Source organism: Drosophila santomea, chromosome 3L (genome assembly GCF_016746245.2).
Source record: "Drosophila santomea strain STO CAGO 1482 chromosome 3L, Prin_Dsan_1.1, whole genome shotgun sequence".
Classification (NCBI taxonomy): Eukaryota; Metazoa; Arthropoda; class Insecta; order Diptera; family Drosophilidae; genus Drosophila; species Drosophila santomea.
This window is the reverse complement of record NC_053018.2, coordinates 4,112,215-4,124,643: the sequence shown is the minus strand read 5'-3', so window position 1 is coordinate 4,124,643 and position 12,429 is coordinate 4,112,215. Positions and strand designations below refer to the sequence as shown.

Genomic DNA, 12,429 nt, shown 5'->3' with positions numbered 1-12,429 from the left:
TTTATTTAAAATATTTAAGGGATTTGCTGGTGATATTTTGGGTAATTGAGAACGATCTTTAAATAGCTTCAGGAACAGCTTGAGTTCTACAACTCAATAAAATGCAGTTAAAGTTTGATTGTTTAGAGAAGAACGGGGTCACCAACGAATTCTGTGGACCTTTTGATATGTATCTTTTTGAGTATATAACTCACCATCTTTAGCATTTGTTGCTCCCGTTGTTGTTGTTGTTGTGGTGGTGGCCATAGTTTTGGTTTTTGATTTTGTTGTTGCTGGTGTTGTGCAGACAGAGGCCTCTGCCGACGCCGACGTCGCTGCTCTGTAGAAAGCAGATGTTGTTGTTGCCGATGTGGATGTTGTTAATTTTGTTGTTGTTGTTGCATCCACAGCGCCAGCAGCTGACAAACTTCGCGAGCAGTGCATTAGTCACCTGTTCTTCACAGGTGCAGGAAGTAGGGGGTGGCAACTGGGTGGGTTTTGTATGCGTGTGTCAGCTGATAAGGGGGAAAAACGCGAAATATGTTAATCAGCGCGGCAAGAGGTGAGGCGGGGGTTCAGGGGTTCCGTAACCAGGAAGTGCACAAAATTAAAAAGTAGAAATTAAAAGCTATATGTAGTTCTGTGACAGTTTTTGTTATCTTATTGGTCAGAAGCGATTTAATTCATTAGAAACTATTATGCATTGTATTTATTTGATTTTATTTTGGTATTTAACAAATTGTCCAGCAGTTAAGTTTTCTGCATGCTAGCAGCTTTTGTTACTTTTAGATATGAAATCTATATATTGATATTTGGGGCACTCTTCTGCTTCTCTACTTTTGGTTCACTTAAGTGGGCAAGACTTTCTATTTAATATTTTTTTTTTTTTTGCTTAGCACATTTTCTTGCGCACTTGCAGCTGCCTTCATTTATAATTGAATTTATCAAATTTATTTCTGTTATTATTTCGCTGGCTCTTTTGTTTTTATTTTATTTTTGTTGCATGTGCGTCGGTGTTTATGCATGTGTGCGCGCGTGTGTGTGTGCGTATGCGTGTGTGTTTATGCTAGTGTTGGTGCACTGTGTGTTTGTTGTTGTTGCTAGTGACGCGTACGCGTGTTTTTTCGCTCGCACCTGCACGTTTTCACTGGCCCGTATGGTTGCCGCACACTTCTAACGGTCGCTGCACATGTTTTCGCTAATTTTACGCGATTATTTGCTTAGTTTCTTGGGTAATTTCACAGTTGTTTTTTGACGGCGACTCGCGGAGCGAGCACGAATTTGGTCACACCACATCGCCAGTGTGGCCAGGCAGGGTTCGGCGCCAGTATACCAGGCGGCGCTACTGAAAAATACCAAAACATATGGCTTTGCAGAAAATACTGCTTGCTTTTAACAGCACACAATTAACAGCGTTCTGTTTAGTAAAATACAAATAAATAATAATAATCAAAATTCTAAAACAATACAAATTCTATACATGTTAATAAATAGTTAACTCCACAAAAGCTCTTAATTGCAACAGTAATACAACTAGCCAACGATTTTGTAATAACAGCCAAGACGAGTTGGCAACTTAACAGTACGTAAAAAATTCAAGCATACGGTAACGCCGAAATGAGCTACACAACTTTCTGGCAGCCCTTTTACAGGGTTTTTGAAACAAAAAAGTAACTGAAATTATTTATTTTTTTTTACCAAAAATTTGAGATATGTGGATTGCCACGATAAGTAAATAAACATCACTTTAACGTAAAAACCTCTTGCTTAAGCTTGCATACCATAAGTTACATGGCTTAATAAAAATATCACCTTTTAGGAACATGTTATCTTAAGAATGTTTTTGAATTTCACACATTTAGAAATTTGTTTCTTTTACCTCTCGAAACGTACTAATTTTTAAAGTTCCAAATTGTTAAGTGACCTTGGCAGAAATTTTGTTTACAAGTACGAACTATTGTCTAAGCCGAAATCCACCTTTTTAACCATTTGGCGAAATTTAGTGACCTTGACAGCAAAATATGACACAAATATTTCGACAATTGAAAAGGCGGCAACAACAAGCGGCTTATTTTGATAAGTGAGGTAATTTCGGATGACGGAGATCGCCTGAATCTCCCACTCGCTCCCAGTTTTTTAACGTTGTTGCTGTTTTTGTCACCCACTTTGCATGGGTATTTATTTGTTTTTTTTTTTGATTTTTTAATATTCCGCACGGCTGTTGAGTGAAAGTTGCCACCGTTTAGAGTAATGTGTTTTGTTGTTGCTGCTGCCACGCCCACTCCGCGCCCGCCTTATCGTCACCTGTCGCTGGATGTGAGTGAGGTGCTAATTCGACAGTCAATTGTGTAAAAAAGAGTACGGCTAACAATTGCATAATATCAAAGCTGAAACCGAAACTCGAGCAACATTTGTTTTTTGGGCGCCAGAGATCAGCCAAAAAAAAAGAAGAAAAAACAGAAGGCGATTAACCAACTCCAAGAAAAGCCATAAAAATCGACAGAACCGAAATGAGTTTTATTTCAGTTTGTAACTTGGGGGGAAACGTGTTCTGTCCATTGCCGAAATCAATTTTGTTGCAGAATTAAAAGCCACAAGCTGGGCTCATAAAAAAAACTGAAAAAGATCAGTTGTGCGATCCCAGAGCTTCAAGTCATTGTCCTTTGCAATCCATTTCGATCTTTGATTTCTCTTGATGCCCTCAAAAAAGGCATATTTAAGTAGGCATTGATTTGCACTTCAATAAAAATATCTAATAGCTCTTCTTGTGGAATAAAAATAATATAGCAATATGCAAAATATTAAACTATGAACAAATAAGATCTGTAACCTTACAACCCATTTCAAGCTGTACTCTTTATGATTCCTGAAATTGAAGGGTATTGAAAGCTTGTTTTTAATAAGCTATGCTTCCTTGTTTCTTCCTCGATTTGTGTTCTTTTTATCATCTTTGGCTGTAAATCGTCTTGGCCCTTGCAGGTTTGGCCTGTTTGCAGACCTCTTGTTGGCCAAAAGGGCCCAAGAACGAGTTCTGACCACCGATCGAGCTGCAAATGGATCGATCGATCAGCATATGAAAGTGGCATGTGGACAGGAGATAAGTTTCCTTCAATGCACAGCAACGTTTTCACCATCAAACGCTTGACCCATTTAACTACATTTAAATGGGCTCATTTGCATAGAACACATTTGGATATTTGTTCGCCGGTTTTGTGGGCGTTTTGGTTTGGTTTCTGTGCATTTCTAATGAATTATTAACCCAGAACCGGGGGAAAACGCATCCCAGAGATGCATCTTCCCAGCAGCGACAGTCGGTCCAAAGCTAATTGACTCTAAAAATAGCCGGAGCAGGTTTCTCCTACCAGTCGGCGTCTGAATCTCGAGTCTGCATTTAAGTCCGTCTGTGGAACGGGTTTCCATCGCAGAGCCAAAGATCCAAAGATCCAAAGAGCTAAAGATTCACCATCCAGCCAGCAGAACGAGCGATAGGGCCAAATGCGTTTCTTGTAGGAGCGTTTAGCCAAACAAGAAAACCAGAAAAATCTGCTGATCAAATCGAGTCAACAAGGAATGAGAGTGAAAAAGCGGAAAACCTGCGGAAAAAAGGGGGAGTTGCACCGATTGGAGGTAGCAATCGATGATCGAGGACAGACTGAAATCAAGATTAAACGCTGCACAGTTGGCCAATGTAAGATGTTTTGCAATCTTCAAAAATGTTTAACAATTATTAATTATTATTATTACTACTGCAAAATTGTAAAGTAAACACTGTTTATGATTCCAAGATAATGAGTTATCGGAAAAGTTAGGTACATTCCGACCAACTACAGTCCTAAACAAACATGGAAATATTACCATAAGTGTAGACATCAAAATAAATATTATGTTTTCAAGAGAAAATTAAAGGAACCATTTTCTTCTTATTCTCAAAACAGCTCCTTAGATTAAAATGATTAAACTTTATATTTGATTTTTATTTTATAAATAATAAACTTATTTCTGGCATATTCCTTGGGCAAAACAAATACTGATACTGCCGATAAAACAAACATGATTGATGATGCTCCCAGCCCTTTTTCAAGCCCCAAACAACATGGCCAATTACAAGTGCAGCTTCGTGGCCAAAACGCTTTGGATGCCCGATCCTTGTGTGCCATCCAAGACCAACTTGGTCCAGTTCAATGACACTCACTGCAAGAATTGGCCAAGACGATGGCAGTGATACTACCACTTTTACCCCACCCCTTTTCCATATCTTAGCCCTGTACGATGCTTGTGTGTCGGCCAACAAAGTCGACGGCGACTGCGCAGCCGGCGGTTTGTATAAAATGCGTTGGGCCTAAAGAAATTTCAAACAGTTGCGGCCGTGAGGCGCTAGTGAACGCATCTTGAAATCGAAGGAGATTTAGCAAATCGTCGCGATTATGAAGCCCGTTGCCTTGATCCTGCTCTTTCTGGCCATCAGCCAGGCCAGAGTGCTGAATTTGCCCCAGGAGGCGATCGATATTCCTGTGGCCATTGTCGAGGATAAGCAGCCACCAGTAGCATTACCTTTGGTCAAGGAGGAGGTGAAGGAGGCAGCTCAGCCAGAGGAGGGGAAGCCAATTGTCCAAGAAGAAAAAGCCAAGTATCTTGATGAGGAAGTGAAGCCAGAAATCAAGGAGATCAAGGAGCAGCTCAATGATCTTGAGACAAAACCCCTGGAGATTAAGGAAAAACCGCTGGAGATTGAGGAAAAACCCCTGGAGATTAAGGAAAAACCTCTGAATATTGAGCAGAAGCCTCGGGAGATCAAGGAAGAAGCTCAGCTGCCAGAAATCAAACAGGAGACTCCAGAAATCAAACAGGAAACTCCAGAAATCAAACAAGAGACAGCAGAAATCAAACAGGAGACTGAAGAAATCAAAAAGGAGACTGCAGATATCAAAGAAGAGCCTGCCCAGAATATTTTGAAATCTCTGCCAGCCGAAGAGGCCGTTGTTGTGCCCGCCGAGGAGCTGTCCCCGAATCCGTTGGAGCAGGAGCAGTCGGAGAACCAGGACGCCGCCCATCCTCAGGTCCGTCAAGCCACCCAGGCCACGCCCACCCAGCAGAGCACCACCCAGGGCAACTTTGTGCAGCAGTTGATCCAGAACTCACCCATTGGCCAGTTCCTGAATCAGTTCCAGCCGCAGCCAGCTGCTGCCGCTCCAGCTCCAGCTCAAGCCCAGGCGGATGATGCTGCTGCTGCTGCGGCACCTGCAACTCCGGCACCCACGGTGCCTGGTTTCCTCAATCCCCAGGCTGCCATCACCTCCGCCCAACAGGCTGTGCAAAATGCCGCCCAGAGTGCCGTCAATGCCACCACTCAGGCTTTCCAGGGCATCCAGCAGTTCGCCAGCAACTTGGGCAATCAGTTCCAGAACACGCTGTCCAGTTTGACGGGCCAGCAGCAGCAGCAGGCGGTGTCCACCACTCCGCGTCCACCGGGTCCCATCCAGCAGTTCGTCAACAATGTGTTTGGTGGCAACAACAATGCCACGGCCGCTGCTCCGCCTGCCCAGCAAAGTGGCAATCCCCTGCAGGGTATCATCAACTTCCTGGGTGGCAATCGTCCACAGAATGCCCCAGCTGCCGCTCCAGCTACTCAGGTCACCGACAAGCCCGCCGTCGATGACAAAATCGATCCTGCCAAGGATGATGAGGTGGCTGAATTTGTGCCGGATTCCGAGAATGAGGTGCGTGCGAGTGGCGAGAGCATTGATGATTCCTTCGAGGAGGCTGGTGTTCCTGCCAACGAGGTTATTGTGGTCAACGATGATGCCGGCGAGGATGGCAATGCTGTCCAGAATTATCCGGTGGCCACCGATGCAGTGGCTCTCTAATGGGTTAGGATTGCACTAGTTAAGACCACACAACCGACTGACGCCATTTTCGTCGACATTTTTTGATTTAAATTGAGAACGAAAAAGGGAAAATGCTTCTTTAGTTTTCTAAGTGCATGCACCGCAACAAATTATTTATTTCATACTCAGCCCAGGAACTTAAATATACAAATGAGCGAACACAAATCATTAAATAAAACAAATAACTTAAAAAATATTTATATTGAGTTTTTTGAATGGGTAAACCAGAGAACAACGCAAATGAAAAACACAGGCGAGGTTTATTCAAAAATTATCTCGTATTTATTTGAATTATTTCCATTTGTTTTCTTGATTTATTATTTCAATGTTGTCGTTTTTTTTGCGTTTCTTTTTTTGTTTCACATTAAGGTGGTTCAATAGCTCAAGAATGGTTACATCATGGTTAGTGTACACATTCATATAAGGCTAAGTATCTGAAATGTTTCGAACCTAGGCGATAGAACAAAGGCTTCCAATTTAAACTAGATGTCGCAGCTGAAGTTGAACTTATGCCCAAATATTTAAGCTAGTTTTCTTTTAATATATTTCGATTTTTTTTGCTGAAATTCCATTTCAATTTTCTCTTCGATTTGCTTTATGTATTAGTTATTTTTAGCTACGGTTTCGGCTTTTATTCAATTGGGCTGCCTTACGTAAAGTTTTGGGTTTTCTTTGTTTGTTTTAGGGATTTCTTGAGCTGAAGAATGATTCTACTTAAATTTAGTTTTGGGTTTTTTGGGGGGAAGTAGGGGAAGTGGGGGCAGTGATGGGGACTTGGGGCAGTGTTCTATTGTTTTAATGATCGTTTTGATATATACTTTATAATGCTGGAAAACTGGATCGTTGAGCAGTGAGTTACAGGTGAGGGAGCAAGAGAAAGTGGGTGATTATCGGAAATGATTTAGTTCCTTATCCAAGTTAAGTCTTTTTCGATATTGGTACATGAACTTAATAAGAGTTTTTTCTTTTTTGATTTTCGATAGTATCGTAGGATAAAGTGCATAACAGGCAGAGGATCTATAGAGCTATAGAGCTATAGAGCTATAGAGCTGGATCCCTTGATTCGTAGTAAGCAATATTAGTACGAGTTGAATTTATGCTAATTATACGTTTACATAAGTAGGCCAAACATAACAGTGTCTTAAAGCATTTCCATTTTAGCATTTCGCTCAGTGTATACATGGTAAAGTAATCGAGACATAGAGATATAGATAGCAGCCATACATGAGTGTAAATATCGAGTAAATATCATCGCATTCAATATAATTTCGCTTAATGTGGAGATGGTGATGGGTAGTACATAGAAAAGTGGTTCTTCTGAAGCCGTTGAATGTTGTATTGCTTGTTCTTGTGTTCTTGTGGGTCGGGTATACACGTATAAGATGAGAATATATGTATATATATATATGTATTTATGTTTATGTATATATAGATGTAAATATATGTATGTGGGTACTACAATCATATGTCTGTTCAGATACGTCTATAATGCAATGTGTTCGTGTACGCTTCTGATACTGATTCTGATTCTGATTTTGGTTTTTGTTTGGGTGTACGTGTATATAGCGGGGCTAATATATCTTTGATTTAGCAGCTTAGCAGAGGATTACAGTTCTCTATATGAAGGTCATCTAATGGGCAGGAATGAGTACAGTTTTTCGGGCAAAAAGGTACAATACTTGTATATATCTTCGATAGACAGATCTGTTTTTTTTCTTCTGATAAATAGCGCTAAGCTTTTTTGCGGCTGGACAAAATGCTCGAATAGAAAATATAAATCAAAGATCAGAAAACTCTCCGCCGTCGTTTTTGGTCGCATTTTATAAAAATAAAAATCGTAATCGTTTTTACGCTCGTTTCTCACACTACCAAAAAATATTGCACAATCGGAATGTAGAAAATATAACGCGCTTATCAAATATAAATCGTATATAGCATAATTATCTGTATACTCCTATAAATATAATTCATATATATTTCCGGTGTAACCTAAGTTTGCTTGGGCAAAGTTTGCGAATTTTCAAATTCTTGTGGTTTACATCAACATGCAGACATCAAAAAGTTACGCGATTTTTAGTTTGTATATAATTTTCGGTTATATCGTTAGTTGTGACCATATCATATGTCTTAGATTTGCTTTTGATTTGCTGCAATTGCTCTTGGGCTTCGGATTTCCAGCGTTGGTTTTACACGAAAGTGAAACGATCTTTAAGGAAGACACCTCAAGATACAAACAAAATTAAATGTAAATTGTGATGTAAAGGAAGACTTGAAAGGGTAATACATAATAGAAATGTATACATAAATATTATAAATAAATGTAGAATTACAACATTTGATTACAGCACAGAAACGCATATAAGAACTACCTTTAACCAACGCCTCAGATATTTTTACACCCATTTTTTAGGCAGCTTATCAGCATAGTGATGGCTCCAAAGCAACTTTAGCTAGCTTAGATTGTAGATTGTGGTTTAAGTATTACATTTATCGTACATATGTATAGTATTTCATTGCTATTAGCACGTTCTCTGTGTGTTTTGTGTATCTGAGAATCCCTCACCCAACTTAAGCATGGCTATATCGTATCTATATAGACCGTGGAGTACGAACTTAAAGTAGCAAAACTAGGCTAGAATACAATTTGGTTTGCTCATTGGATGTGTGGCGCATTCATCGACCCCGTGTGCTTATAAATTCGTTTCAGTTCTGTGGGGCGTCAGGTTGTTGGATGACTGGCTGGTGGTTTTGTTGGTTTTGGTGGCCACAGCTCCACCGGGCGTGGCCATCCTCACCCGCTCACCCACGCCAGGACCCAAAATCCTGCGCTGCAGCATGCGAGCAGCTGCTCCAGATCCTTGTAGCACCGCACTGGGAGTGGCACCAGCTGCTCCGCCATTCATGGACCACTCGTTTTGCTTCAGCAGGAACTGCTTCACATTGTACTCCATCTGGGCAATGTCCACGTTCTGGGTGGTCGTGTGCAGCTCCGCTTGCACGGATCGCGTTTTGTCCGTGTCATTGGGATAGTACTTGTAGTTGAGTATATCACACGTGGGCTGTTCGGGGCAGATGAGTGCCTCTGAACCGGAGGATGTGGACTCACCGGGCGGACTTGAGTCGACTGGCGCGCCGGCCACCGTGGTATATGCCACTGGTAGTCCCGATCTTGTGGTTCTCCGGTAGTACGTGGTGCACAGCTCCGTTTTCTTGGGCGGCACAACGCTGGCCGATGGATTTTCCGGCAAGGAATTGCTGGTGATGTCGGTCTTGGGCGAAAGGGAATCCTCCGTAGACTTTTCCGGATAACCATTGGTTAGTTGTTGCGGTGTGGTCTTGTAGCCGGAATCCATCGAGAGTTTCTCTATGGATATGGAGTCCATGCGGTCGAGCGTGGAGTACGAGGATTGTCTTTCCGTTCCGGAATTGGAGTCACTGGTGGGCGGAGCCTGCTGCAGATTTCTCTGCTCCAGCTGCTGCGTATTATGCTGCACCCATTCCGCCACTCTGCTAAGTTGCTGGCGCCTGAGAAGGACACTTTCCTGGTAGTCGATGGCATCGCTTATGGAACTGGAGTTAGCCGAGTGCTTGGGTGAGTTCACACCGGGATTGGTGGCCTGTTCACCGGGCTTGATCTCCACTGGCTCCAGCTCTGCAGTTTCCACCTGCGGTTCGAGCACCGGCTGAAGGGCGACATTCTCGTGTGGAGCGGCAGGTCCTTGCCATGCTTCCACCACCGACTGGGCATTGCTCTCCTTGCTGGTGATGATGTCCTTGCCATCGTTGAGCTCCTCGTCCAGCAGCTTCTCTCGCCGCTTGTAGATCACTGGCGTGTAGGTCTCTATGGACTCGAGATTGTCCAGCAGGATGTTGCTCTGGCCATTCTGCTGTATTCGCATGGCGCACAGACGAGGACCTCGGTACTTGGGATTCTCCGCCTGAGGAAAGGAAAACAAGACATTAGTAACTAAATAAGATAAGAATATTTCAAAAGAGTCATATGAATTTTCACTTCTTTCTTAGTGCTGTACAAAATTCTTATTACTTGCATTATACCTTGATCGTTTTGATGAGATTCCTGTTGAAAGTCTCGAACATTTTGGCGCCCTCGCAACTGCTGGTCTTGTTGCTCCACAGGCTCTGGACGCTTCCCGAGTTGGTGGACTTCAACTGCGTGCCCGATGGTGGGACAGCAGACGCAGTGCTTCCTGGAGGAGCGGATGGAGCAACTGGCTTATTGGGCTGCGGCTCGCAGACATCTTCCAGCTTAGCAGGAACCACCGATTGCTGAGGAGCAGTTTGCTCCGCTTCCAGCAGACTGGGTTGCGAGACACCCGACAGCAGCGGCTTGCTGGACTCATCCTCCAGCTCGCCATGGACTACGCCCACGGCACTGGCTTCGTATTTGTTTAGGAGTTGCAGGGCAGTTCCACCGCCGTCCAGAAACCGCCTTTGATAGCCATTCCGCAGCTGGCCAAGATTACTCGTCTCCAGCAGATACTTCTCCGCTGCATAGGCACCCAAATGTGTGGTGGGATACATCATCGTAGAGGTGGTCAGCTTTCCATTGCCAAACTCTGCACTCTGTCCCGCAATCGCAGTTCTTTCGCAGAGTCGATGATGTCCCAGTATGGGATTCACCATTAGGTCATCCTTCTTGGCCGGTATAAACAGCTTGTCCATGTCGTTCAGATCCGAAACGGAACTCTTGGTCTCTGATATAACGGAGTCACTGGACTTGACCATCTTCATCAGATATGGACTGTTGGTGCGCGACGGGGAGTTAAGATTGCTGTGGCATCTCAGGCAAAGTTGGGTTGTTGTCAGTGGTTCATTCAATCCGGATGCTTGGAGCTGCAACTGATGGGGCGTTTGGGTGGCCACCGAATAGGAACGAGACACATCGGCCAGGACCTGCAGATCCTGTTTGCTGCACTGACACGTATCGCAGTGTTTCACCTCATTCGCCTTCAGTTCGTCCTCCAAAAACTTTGCCATTATTGTGGGCGATATCATGTCGGGATTGCTGATGCCTTGATTATTATTGCTAATGTTTGTATTGGTTTGATTATTGCAGTTGTTATTGCTGTTGTTATTAACATTGTTGTTGTTGAGTGCGTCCTTGTTGTTGCTGGTATTGTTATTCGTGAGTTGATTCGACTGCTGTTGAGGATTCGTGGTCGTGTTCCCATTGGCGGCATCTAAATACAAGAATTTGAAAATTAGTTGGTCTCCTTTGACACTTGAAAGTATTTTAAATATTTTGAGCTATTTCATTACAACAATTTGGGGATAAACAAAAAATTTAAATTTGACTTATAAGTTTAAATATAAATTAAACATAAGCCAACAATAGTTGACTTTGTATTGCAAAGTCATAGTTCTAACAAAAAACATAGTACCCAAAATATTAACAATTAGAAAATATGTTTATTTTTAAAAATGTTAAATACTAATAAAATAGGGCAAACAAAATGTAACTAGTTTAATTTTGTGTGTGTGCCAGCAGGAAAATCATTTTTTGGCAAAAATGTTTCCCATCAAATATGCATGTGTTAAAACTAACCAAAAAAGGCCAAATTGATCAACAAAAAGTTGTTAGCCACTTTCCTGCCTTTGGTTGCATTCTGGTCTAAAAATATGCTTACAACACAAACATGTAAATATTTTCAAGACCGAAAGGAAAAACTGCAACCCTGAGTTATGTGGCAGTAGTTGGAAATTGCAATTATGGAAACAAAAACTGCACACAATCAAGCGAAAAAATTGCAATAATAAATACAAATTAAATTGAAATGCTGGCAATTAATGCAAATGAACAATAACCGAGTATGTACGAATGCCAATACAGAGCACAATGATGTGGAATGTATGCAATTACGGGGTAGAAATCAAATTGTAAACTTTTCACAGTCCCTCATAAAATGCCAATCAAACCAATAAAATCGAAACGTTCAGTTATGCTGGCAAAAATTAAAAAATATTATGGAATTTATTGTAAAACTATTTGAAGGGAATGAATTCAGCCAAAACCATTTTTAATCACTTTTTAAAATAAAAATGTTTGCGATGAATATAAAATGAATCATAAAATGAAATGTGTAATGTCTGAAAGTATACTTTAAATGCAAATAAATGTTAAATGAAGTCACGGGAAGGAAATCATATTGTTAACTTAACGCAGTCGTCGTGATTGAATCCGGTGCCTAGAAAACGCAAATCAATAAATCAAATAAAAAATTCGACAAAAAATTCGAAATCATGCGGAAATGGGGATAAAAATCATAGGGCTCAACATGGTCTACTAACACCTACCGATTCCCCTCATCGAATACACCATGGCCGTGGGCGGGAAGGGGCAGGCGGAGGGGGGCGGCGAATCGGAGGCCGGAAGCACTTTATAGGAAGCTGTGGTGGCCACGCCCACTCCGCTATTGCTGCACTCGGAATCGGAATGGGAGTTCGTCTCCAGTCTCATGTACGCCGACACCTTCGATTGAATATCAATCGGTAGCTGTGCATAGAGAAAACATCATTTAGCCGGATTTCATCCACAGGCGGTATA

General features: G+C 42.1%; 3 protein-coding genes across 7 annotated transcripts in view; 1 reads left to right on the top strand and 2 right to left on the bottom strand.

Annotated features, from left to right (window-relative positions):
- The window catches only part of LOC120447470 (cyclin-dependent kinase 14), a 98,987-nt gene extending 97,699 nt beyond the window's left edge, over positions 1-1,288 (bottom strand). Inside the window, exons 1-2 of one of the 3 annotated variants that reach the window (XM_039628857.2) lie at positions 1,114-1,288; positions 195-494 (exon numbers count right to left, since the gene is read on the bottom strand). In XM_039628857.2, the coding sequence (XP_039484791.1) occupies positions 195-423 (229 nt within the window). In that variant the 5' untranslated portion in view covers positions 424-494; positions 1,114-1,288. Of the gene's footprint in view, positions 1-194 lie in introns of all 3 variants that reach the window. The other 2 variants (XM_039628858.2, XM_039628861.1) reach the window with 2 other exon arrangements.
- A 3,057-nt stretch (positions 1,289-4,345) lies between these two features.
- On the top strand, positions 4,346-5,993 carry LOC120448291 (20-hydroxyecdysone protein). Its single transcript, XM_039630229.1, has one exon. It carries the CDS (start codon positions 4,404-4,406, stop codon positions 5,841-5,843), a length of 1,440 nt encoding a protein of 479 aa, XP_039486163.1. The 5' UTR covers positions 4,346-4,403; the 3' UTR covers positions 5,844-5,993.
- A 130-nt stretch (positions 5,994-6,123) lies between these two features.
- The window catches only part of LOC120448290 (ras guanine nucleotide exchange factor B), a 40,830-nt gene continuing 34,524 nt past the window's right edge, over positions 6,124-12,429 (bottom strand). For 2 of the 3 annotated variants that reach the window (XM_039630226.1, XM_039630228.1), the window contains exons 4-6: positions 12,174-12,378; positions 9,921-11,065; positions 6,124-9,802 (exon numbers count right to left, since the gene is read on the bottom strand). In XM_039630226.1, coding sequence (XP_039486160.1) covers positions 8,555-9,802; positions 9,921-11,065; positions 12,174-12,378 — 2,598 coding nt within the window. In that variant the 3' untranslated portion in view covers positions 6,124-8,554. The remainder of the gene's footprint in view (positions 9,803-9,920; positions 11,066-12,173; positions 12,379-12,429) is intronic. The other variant, XM_039630227.1, reaches the window with a different exon arrangement.

Excerpts from the sequence above, each read along its gene's own strand:
- LOC120448291 (XM_039630229.1), top strand. The coding sequence starts at position 4,404 with ATGAAGCCCGTTGCCTTGATCCTGCTCTTTCTGGCCATCAGCCAGGCC.